This window comes from Haemaphysalis longicornis, unplaced genomic scaffold, assembly GCF_048455015.1.
Source record: "Haemaphysalis longicornis isolate Haplotype H1 unplaced genomic scaffold, Haemaphysalis longicornis Haplotype H1 scaffold_3, whole genome shotgun sequence".
Taxonomy (NCBI): domain Eukaryota; kingdom Metazoa; phylum Arthropoda; class Arachnida; order Ixodida; family Ixodidae; genus Haemaphysalis; species Haemaphysalis longicornis.
Genome location: NW_027526335.1, coordinates 51,065,799 through 51,075,860, shown reverse-complemented (window position 1 = coordinate 51,075,860; position 10,062 = coordinate 51,065,799). Strand labels below are relative to the sequence as shown.

Sequence of the window (10,062 nt, the reverse complement as noted above, 5' to 3'; positions counted from 1 at the left end):
CGTCGATGAAAGGAAGCATCTACGTTGTGGATGGTCTTCAGATGCTTCTCCTGTCAAGGAAAGCTAGCGAAGAACTAGGCATTGTAAAACGTCTTGATCAAGTCCTCATTCAGAAAAGCGAAGCTGTCAACCCACAGGGTGAGTTTCCCAAGCTGTTCTCCGGTCTTGGTAAAATCAAGCTCGCATACAAGATCAAGCTTAAAGAAGATGCTGTACCGTTAGCGTTGACCACTCCTCGAAAAGTTGCCATACCATTAATGTCGAAGGCCAAAGCAAAACTTCAAGAGATGGTTCAGCTTGATGTTATCGAGCCAGTTGAGGAGCCAACAGAATGGTGTTCTGGAATGGTCATTGTTCAGAAACCTGACGGAGATGTACGCATATGCGTAGACCTGACTGAGCTAAACAAGTTTGTAGAGCGAGACGTTCACCCTCTGCCTGTCAGTGAACATGTCCTTGCGCAACTTGCCGGAGACCAGTACTTCTCCAAAGTCGACGCCAATTCAGGATTTTGGCAGTTTGAGCTTGCGGAAGAGTCTCGAAGCATGACCACGTTCATAACGCCATTTGGCAGGTACCGGTTCAAGAGACTACCGTTCGGAATCAGTTCAGCGCCTGAATTCTTCCAAAGGAAGATGTCACAGTTTTTGGATAACCTGGAAGGCGTCGTGTGTAACATGGATGATATCCTGATCTACGGCAGGACACACGCAGAGCATAACGCCCGTCTCAGAGCGGTTCTGGAAAGGTTACAGAAACATGGCGTCACGTTGAACCGTGAAAAGTGCGAGTTCAATGTTCAAAGGGTAAAGTTCTTGGGACACATCGTTGATAACCAAGGAATTCATGCCGACCCGTCAAAAGTGCAGGCTATCATTGACATGAGACCACCATCAAACACTCAGGAGCTGAGAAGGTTTCTCGGAATGGCAAACTACCTGATGAAGTTTGTCCCGAACATGTCAGAAATAGCTCACCCCATGAACGCCCTTCTAAACGTGAAAAGCGAGTGGGTATGGACCTCAGCCCAACAGAAAAGCTTCGAACTGCTGAAGAAAAAGCTCTCTGAAAGTCCAGTTCTATCAGTATTCGACCCAGAGAACATGACTGTAGTTTCAGCAGATGCCTCATCGTTCGGGTTAGGTGCAGTTCTGCGACAGAAGCAGAAAGATGGAGTCTATCGACTTGTAGCGTACGCATCCTGTAGCCTGTCAGAGACAGAAAGGAGGTACGCTCAGATTGAGAAAGAAGGCCTTGCTGTGACCTGGGCATGTGAGAAGTTTCAGGAGTATGTCACTGGATTACAGTTTACCATTGAAACTGACTATAAGCCGTTAGTTCCGATTTTCATGTCGAAACATTTGTCGGATATCACTCCCAGGCTACAAAGGCTGAAAATGCGCATGATGCGTTTTTCCTATAGACCTTTTCGCGGGGCTCTCAGCCGCCAGGGTTGCCAGAGTGCGCTGACGCGCCGCAAACCGGATGTGCACCCAAGAAACTTCCGGCCTCCCCGATAGGCAAGCGCACGGCGGTGGTTGTTCCCGGGTCGTGCGTTGCTCGCTTTGTGCGCGGATGCGTATTATGCTCGTGGAAGCATGTTTTCGGGTGCAAAAATGTCTCCTGTGACACCATCACTTCGTGGACCGTGCTGTTGTGTGCCAGGCTGCAGTTTGCGGCCTGGAACCAACCTTCTTTCGGAAGTGCGTGCGTTTAGGTTTCCGACGGATACCGCCCGAAGAAATGCCTGGATCGCGGCTGTGCGGCGGGACAAATGGCTCCCTACAAAAAGCTCGCATGTGTGTTCTGCGCACTTCGTTCAAGGTGAGAAACATTCTGGCTCCCGAATTTGCCGTAGTGCGTTCCGGCGCTGCTTCTGTGCGCTTTGATGCGTGGCAGTTTGCGCGATTGAACGGTATGGGTTACCTATCGGAATGACCTCATTCGCCCTGTTAATGATTGCACGAGCTGCGATACTGCTACTGAGGGGCTCACAAAGTTACACTTAGTTTTTTTCGGTTGTGTGGCGCGTGCCAGGTATTGTAGAGCAGCACCCATCGTAACGCTCGCTTGGTGTTGAAACAGTGACTTTTGTTTAACCGGAACCGTGATGCTCCGTCTCGTAAATTTTGAGATCAGCTTGAGGCGCTTGTACTGTAGTGCTGGCCACTGTGCTGCGATAGAACCCAAGAATGTGTTAGCGGCAATTACAGGCATTTTGCTGGTTTCGGGATCGTAAGTTCGGTCCCGTTCCGAGGCATTTCGTTGGGGAGATATCCTAAACCGTCCCAACATCATTCGACGTCGGCAGGCACTTGGAGCCTACGGTGGTACAAATACACCTGCTGTAGGGCGTGCCTTGTGGCACACGATAAGCTATGAAAACAACCTTTACACATAACTTAACGCTTGCCGAATCGTTGAGCAAACAACAGCGCTTTTCTGTAAGTTATTTTGACTTAGCTGTACCACCAGCGAACTCCAGAAATTGTATCAACCATCCACTGCTAAACTAAAACGCTACCGCTTCCTTAGTTCTGGCCTTCCTATGATCGGTCAATAAAAGGCAAGAATGAAGGTGTAAGTGCAGTGATTAATGCTTGTCATGCTCCGCATGTTTCTTTTCAAGTGAAAAAAGGAAAAGCAAGTTACTGCTGCGGCTAAAACTATATATAGATAGCCTTGTGCACGTGTATTTTTTTATGATATTGTGTACAATTCAAGATTACACCAACTATACCCTACGCAAGCGTTTTTTGGTGTTTGGAGTGCCTGGAAAATTAATTTAATTGCCTATATTTAAGTCTTCTTCTATCAAAGCACCCTTACTTCTGTTATTTGATGCTATCCTGTACAGTCAAGGTGGAAAGCTCTAATATAGTTTACATTTGAAATAATACTGTGACTGTCTTTTTCGTTTCATAGGTCGACCCTCTTCTGAACCTACACATCCAGACTACGTACCATCGGTCTTCCCGTATCGAGCTCCAGGGAATGCTGCCCAGAAAATCGCCAGGTTTCAACGTGTCCAGCGAAAAGAAGCCCTGAAGCAAGCGTGTACCCCTGCTGTATGTGCTCCTGGGCCAAGTGGGTTTGATCCTGGAACAGTGTCTTCCAATACTGGGTTGGATATAAGTGACGCAGCACCAGATGCTAGCCCCACTGCCCCATCTGCGTCTTCAAATGTCTGTGTCACAGAGAAGCGCAATATTTAAGTACAAACCTCTGTAAGCATGCAAGACATGTCAGACTTAATCAAAGAGAATGAAGCACTCAAGCAGCGTTTGGCTTGTCTAGAGCAGAACCTCTCAGCAGCAAATGAAAAAGTTGTTGAGCTCGAAAACAAGCCAGCAGACCTTGCTACAATAACAAAAGAAATGGTCATGCAGACAAAAAAAACCGTGAAGTTCTATACAGGGTTTGTGTCCGCAGCCATGTTCTCTGCGTTCTTGCAGCTAGTGCTGTCAGTGTGGGAACCGTGCGCCGTGTGCCTTGACCCAGAAGCACAACTCATCCTTGTCTTGATGAGGCTACGTTTGGGCCTCCTCACCCAAGACCTGGCGTGCCGATTTGGTGTGTCAAACAGTACAGTGAGTGACATTTTCCATGCGTGGCTTGACGTACTGGCTGCCAACATGACGCGGTTCATTGTCTGGCCGTCTCGAAGAACCCTTGACGCCAATCGACCAGCTGCATTTAAGGACACTCTCTTTGACGGTCTCGCAAGAATCATTGACTGCACGGAGGTATTTATACAAAGGCCGACACTAATGACAGCAAGGAGCCAAACGTACTCGAACTACAAACACCACAATACAGTGAAGCTGCTTGTGGTGATATCACCTTCAGGAGCTATAACATTTGTATCGAAGGCATGGGGAGGGAGGACGTCCGACAAGGAAGTCACTCTGCGGAGTGGTCTTTTGGACAAGGTCACGCAAGGGGATGTTTTCCTAGTTGACAGAGGATTTCGGTGCAACGACATGTTTGCTGCACGAGGCGCAACACTCCTAATGCCATCACTGACCAAAAAGCGCGCCCAGCTACCTGGCGCTGAGGTTACGACGTCTAGAAAGCTGTCCAGAGTACGCATCCATGTCGAACGGGCGATACAGAGATTGAAAGTTTTCCGGATCTTCCAAACTGTGCTGCCTCTGAACTTTGTGAGGAGAGCTGGCGACAAGGACTTCGCTACCATGGACAAAGTGGCGGTAGTGTGCAGCGCATTTGTGAATCTGCAAACACCGATCATCAACAGCCGTGGTTCTAACTAGGTGGCATGAACCTGCAAGGCACTGTGCAAAACCAAGACAGAAACAACAAATTGACAAACCATCATGCTTGCGTATTTATGCCCACAAAGTGATTGCAAATGGATTTTATTGCACGTTATCTGCTACAAGTTATTGCACGTTATCCGCTATAAGAAAACATTTCACTTGGGAACTGACATAACTCTGGCTTTAAAAAACAAAGGACATGTTTAATCCTGGTTACAGGAGAATGTTATATGTGAAATGATGACTTGCATTTGCACATGAACAAAATTAAACATGCAAGCATTTAAACAAACATTAAAACAATCAAGCATCACAACAAAGTTAAACATTCGCATTTACACTTAAAATATGTTGATTGAGAGTGGTACGCCACGTTCAAATAGTAATGCTTGAGGACGGTGAAAAAAACGCTATGCTTATTAATCACAGACCATTTCCCTGACAACTGGGGCAAGTCCATTGCCGAGGTGTACGCCTGAGTTTTACACACTTCAAGTGAAATGTTGCCTGACAAAGTGAGCATTCAACAATGTTTCCTGATTTGGTGCCTTGACAACAACATGTTTCCTTTGCACGCTCCATCTGCTTGAAGATGCGCAGTGACTGCAGCTCTGGGAATATATTGTTGAAAAAAAATGTTCTGCCTTGAGTTTAGCAAGTGCCCAAAAGGTCTCGTCAAAGGCCACAACTTCTGTTGTCAGCGAAGAGCCTGTGAACACCACAAAATATGCTTGACGCAGCCCAGTGAGAGCCATTTGGGCCTGCACCTGCATATAATATGCATGATTATGCCTGAGCTCTAAGTTTTCGTTCAAGTATGGAAGCTTGGTACAACCCATTGTAAGGGAAGCACCCTTCATCGTCGCAGGACATTTAACCTCTAGAACTGATGGTGCACAACATGCACATGACACGATTCCATCTGGAGATGCACCAATGAAAGGCATTCTTTCGGCAACAAACAGACCACAGTTTTTGACATTAAAGTCTATGTGCTTTGGCGACTCAAGCTGTGTGAATGCTTGTACAGCTTTTTGCTCTGTTTCGGAGCCCCACCGCAAGTTGGAAACCTGAGGCGTTTTGACATAACCCATAATTTGTGCAACGAGGCCGACCGTACCACTGTTGCATGCTGTTACACGGTGCAGAAGAGAAGCAGTAATCCGACCTCGACGCTCTTCCGCCCACCTCGGTGACATTCCCTGTGCACGAGTTGCGTTTTCAATTTCTCTGCAGGCTTCCACTGTAAGCTGCAGCTTCTTGGCCTCCTGTATGTCAGTGTTTCGGTATATTTCAGCAAGGGGAAGCCTTACAGAGAGTTGCTGACCCCTTGTAGATCGTGCAGGTTCCTGCGCCTTTGTCTCAGGAGCAGAGTCCGTTTCCTCGCTGTCTGTGACAGAAGTCAACAGCAACGTGTTCGGTGCAATTTCCTGCAAAAAAATATTTTAATCAGGGTCCTAGTTGTGATGTAATCGTATCTGATTCGTAGCAGCAGGGTAAACACCGGTGACCTTCCAAGTGCTCGATGAGATCAAAAATTTTTTTTTTCACTTGTGCGTCCAAAACAAATCAGTCTAAGTTCCTTACCTTCACTTGGCGCAGAAAGTTCGACACCTGCTCATCCGTGAAAGTAGGTATTGCGCGGTCGTCTCTCTCTTTGACTTCAGGTGGCGGGTGGCCTATTTTCGGCTTGAAAAATTGTATTTCAGAGACTGGTGCTGCCTGTGAAAAGGTGAGTTATTAGTTACTACTTCACTGGAAAACCCTGTATATGACAGAATAGCAACAAATACTTACTCTGCTTTCCTTTGATGCCTCAATCCACTTGCAGGCAACGTCGGTTGGGGACGGGTCATTCAGGCCATACTGCACACTTGCCTCGACACGAAACAACAGTGCAGCCACGTGCGCGCAGGACTCCCCAAGACTGAAAGTTGAATTAGAAACGCCTTTAAGGATTAAGAACTTCATAAACAACGGTGCAGTAAAAAAGTGAAACAGAGGTGTACAGCAGGATACTACAGCATAGTAACTTGGGATTTTTGCCATCCACAGCGCGCTTCATTTAGAATTAAAGCAATGTTTTCACGAAGTCAGAAAATTACTGAGCCTATCATGAGAAACAGGTGTACAGCAGGATACTACAGCACAGTAACTTGGGATTTTTGCCATCCACAGCGCGCTTCATTTGGAATTAAAGCAATGTTTTCACGAAGTCAGAAAATTACTGAGTCTATCATGAATTTACCACTGATTTTACCCGCCGCGCTGACAATTGTTTTGCCGCTCGGTTGGTAATCCCAAAGCCGCGCTTTCGATCCCGGCTACAGCGGCCGTGTGTGAATGGAGATTAAATAAAAAAAGCCATCCGTGTGCTCCTAGCACTCGCAGGTATGAATTAATGCGGAGTCATGCATCTACTATGACATCCCTCATAGCCCGAGTCGCTTCGAAACTTTAAGACTTCACCTACTTAACCGGGTCCTATCGGGATTGTTACAGAATGTTCGGACTATGAAATTCAGCCGCACTTCTCTGTATCGGATTACACGCAAAAAAAATGCAGGGAGGGGGTACGGCGCTGCGCTTCGTATTTTGAATCACCTACTTACCCGGCCATGCAGGTGCAGTGAGCGCATTCCACACTTCCGTCGGTTTTCACGACACACCATGCGTTGTACTCCTTCGAGAGTGCTTGGCTCGCCTCCACTGTCGCCGCAACGAGAACGACGCCCTCGCCGCACTTGCCCGCATTGAACGACTTTAGTTCTTTCACCTTGCCGCTCATAAACATGTTGTAGGCGTCTCCACTTTTGTGACACTTGAATTGTTCCCTTGTGTAAAAACACACACCTTCAACAAGGTAGACGTAAATATCTCCGGCTGTCACCGGATGTAGATTCTTTGGGCCCGACGTGAAAGCGAACCGCACAACGTCGTCGTCCAGCGGATCGGGCAGCTCCTCGTTTCCGAAAGAAAGTTTCGCTCGGTATCGGCTTCGCGCCTCGGCATCGAGCTGATGAAAGTAACTGCTCGACATACTTTACTTCTGCAAGTGTGCCATCACGGCACGCAACGAAAGAAAACGCGGACTTTGCGCGTACCCAGCACGAACAATGCCTCCGTCCCGCCGGATTGCACTGCGTGAAACACTGCCGGAAGTCCTTCGCCGGAAGTTCCGCGGGAGCAGCCAATCAGCGCCAGGCGCGCTTGTTTGTAAACAGCGAAGAGGCGTTTAAAATGACACATGTGCCGGGCAAGGACCTTGTTGCTGCTGACGCTCTGTCTCGACAGCCGCTACCTCACCGAGATAGCACTGAGCTTGAAGAAGAAGTTGCATGCTACGTTAGAAGCGTAATTGCCAATCTTCCGTCAACTGACAAGAGACTTGCGGAAATTCGACGAGAGCAAGCGGCAGATCCAATTTGCAGCAAGTTGAGCAGCTACTGCAATGATGGATGGCCAGACCGCAAAGAGCTCCCTTTCGAATGTAAAGATTATTGGCAGCACAGGTCAGACATAGCGGTTCAAGATGGCCTTCTCATGAAAGAATCAAGGATTATAATTCCTGGGCCCATGCGCAAAGAAATACTCGCGAAGATACACCAGGGACATCAAGGAATTGTTAAGTGTCGAGCAAGAGCCCGAGAGTTGGTATGGTGGCCAAGTGTATCGACAGAAATCGAAGAGCTTGTTCGCCGATGTACACAGTGCGTTAAAGAACAGGGCTACAGACATGAGCCGTTGATGCCATCTGATTTTCCCGATCGACCATGGCAGAAAGTTGCCATGGATATGTTTCACTGTGGAGGGAAGAACTACTTGCTTGTGACCGATTATTATTCAAGGTATCCCGAGATCGCCCTGCTTCCGAGTATGACAGCGCAAGAAGTTATCAAGCACGTGAAGTTTATTTTCGCAAGGCATGGCACGCCTGAGACAGTTTTCAGCGACAATGGACCTCAGTTCAAAAAACTTGATGGCTCTGCTTTCCACCAGTTCGCGAAAGAATGGGGCTTCGAACACGTAACATCAAGCCCCAGGTTTCCGCAAAGCAATGGCTTCGTTGAGGCAGCCGTGCGGATCATAAAGAAGAGCCTACAGAAAACGGGGGACAGTTATGTTGCTCTTCAGGCGTACAGAGCCACGCCACTTGCAAATGGCTTTAGCCCTGCGGAGTTGTTAATGGGACGGCGTCTGAGAACGTCTGTTCCGGCAGTGTCTAGTTCGCTAGATCCCGCTGTTGTCGACAATACAGCGCTCCGGGCGTGGGAACTGCGCCGAGCAGCCCAGCAGAAGAGAAACCACGACAGAAGGCACGGGGCTCGGATCCTCCGTGATTTAGAGCCGGGAGAAACTGTGTGGATAAAGAACCAAAACAAGACTGGAACGGTGCTTTCATCGGCGGGGTCTCCGAGGTCTTACATCGTGGAGACAGACACAGACCAACTGAGAAGGAACCGAATCCACTTAGCCCCAGTCCCTGAAGTTGAGGTTCCAGACTCATGGAATGAATCAACGCCTGGGAGAAACCCGCCACCTTCGCAAGATGCAAGGAGACGTGAGGTGGGAGAAGCGCCGGTTTACGACGACCAAAAGCCGCCAGAAACAAATGAACCCAGGAGAGCTCATCCGCCCCACAAGGCTACAAGACACGGAGTGGACGTGTAGTCAAGCCTGTCCAACGCTTGTAAAAGGGAAGGCTGAGAGGGGAAGATGTACTGTGTGTTTACGCCGAGACGCAAGGGAAACCCGAGCCGACGGCGCGCAGCCGGCGGCTCGGCCCGCCCGACGAGGGAATTACGAGGGCGCGACCCGGGGAGGGGAAGCGAAAAATAAAGGCACTCTCAGACTGAACGCCAGACGTGTCGGTTGTACGTTTCTCGCGCTCCGCGAACACTACATTTACTTTATTGTTTCTTTCATGCATACGGTTTTGTGTGTTGTGTTGTCTTGATTTCAGTTTGTTTTTATGTATGTTTTGTATATGGTGTACCAGTACCAAGACCCTAGGGTTGTTCCTGGGCACCGAAAATAAAGGTTGGTTGATTGATTGATTGATTGATTGATTGATTGATTGATTGATTGATTGATTGATTGATTGATTGATTGATTGATTGATTGATTTATTGATTGATTATTATTATTATTGTGCCAAGATGGCGCCCAGCACAGATGTCTGCGTGCTGTGCTCCGCTGTTTTTTACGGCAGACAGGAGTATTTTCGATGCACATCGTGCAAAAGACGTGCGCACTCCAAATGTATTCAGCTGCCCGACATGGAGCTGCAAGCTGTGAAGACTGGTGAGAGGCCCTTCCAGTGTAATCTGTGCCTGTGTTCGGCGTCGGAGGTGGTGAGTAGGCCTAGTGACGATTCCGTACACAAGAGCCTGCCGGCCACGCAGCCACCCGATCCTCAGAACAGCGCTCCTCGACCAGGCGACCTTGGAGGGGACGCGACCGACATCCGCGAAATGCTGCTCCACGCTCTCGAGGGCCTTTCATTCCTGACGGACGAGGTGGCAAAGCTACGAGAGGCCAACGACCGCCTGAGCAGGGAGAATGCGCGTGCTTTCGCCCAGCAGTCAGGCATAATTGCTTCTCTGCGGGCGGAGGTTCGCAGCCTTCGAGGGGAGCGGCTCCCGCGGTTACCGCGGGCCGGTGCCTTGCCTCCCGAGCTGCCTGCCCACCCTTCGACACCTGAGCTCAACATGACGATGGCGACCCCTTCCACGCAGCGAGTGGACCTTTCATCCTTTGCCACTGTTGTGGCGAAGATAAA

At 48.8% G+C, this 10,062-nt stretch overlaps 1 protein-coding gene across 1 annotated transcript; it reads left to right on the top strand.

Moving 5' to 3' along the window:
* The first annotated feature begins 1,462 nt into the window (after positions 1 to 1,462).
* LOC144173249 (uncharacterized) lies at positions 1,463 to 5,418 on the top strand. Its single transcript, XM_077701743.1, has 2 exons — positions 1,463 to 1,824; positions 2,926 to 5,418. Exon 2 carries the CDS (start codon positions 3,234 to 3,236, stop codon positions 4,272 to 4,274), a length of 1,041 nt encoding a protein of 346 aa, XP_077557869.1. The 5' UTR covers positions 1,463 to 1,824; positions 2,926 to 3,233; the 3' UTR covers positions 4,275 to 5,418.
* Positions 5,419 to 10,062: the final 4,644 nt, after the last annotated feature.

What these genes read in the sequence shown, in the direction of transcription:
- LOC144173249 (XM_077701743.1), top strand. Translation starts at nt 3,234, where the DNA reads ATGCAAGACATGTCAGACTTAATCAAAGAGAATGAAGCACTCAAGCAG.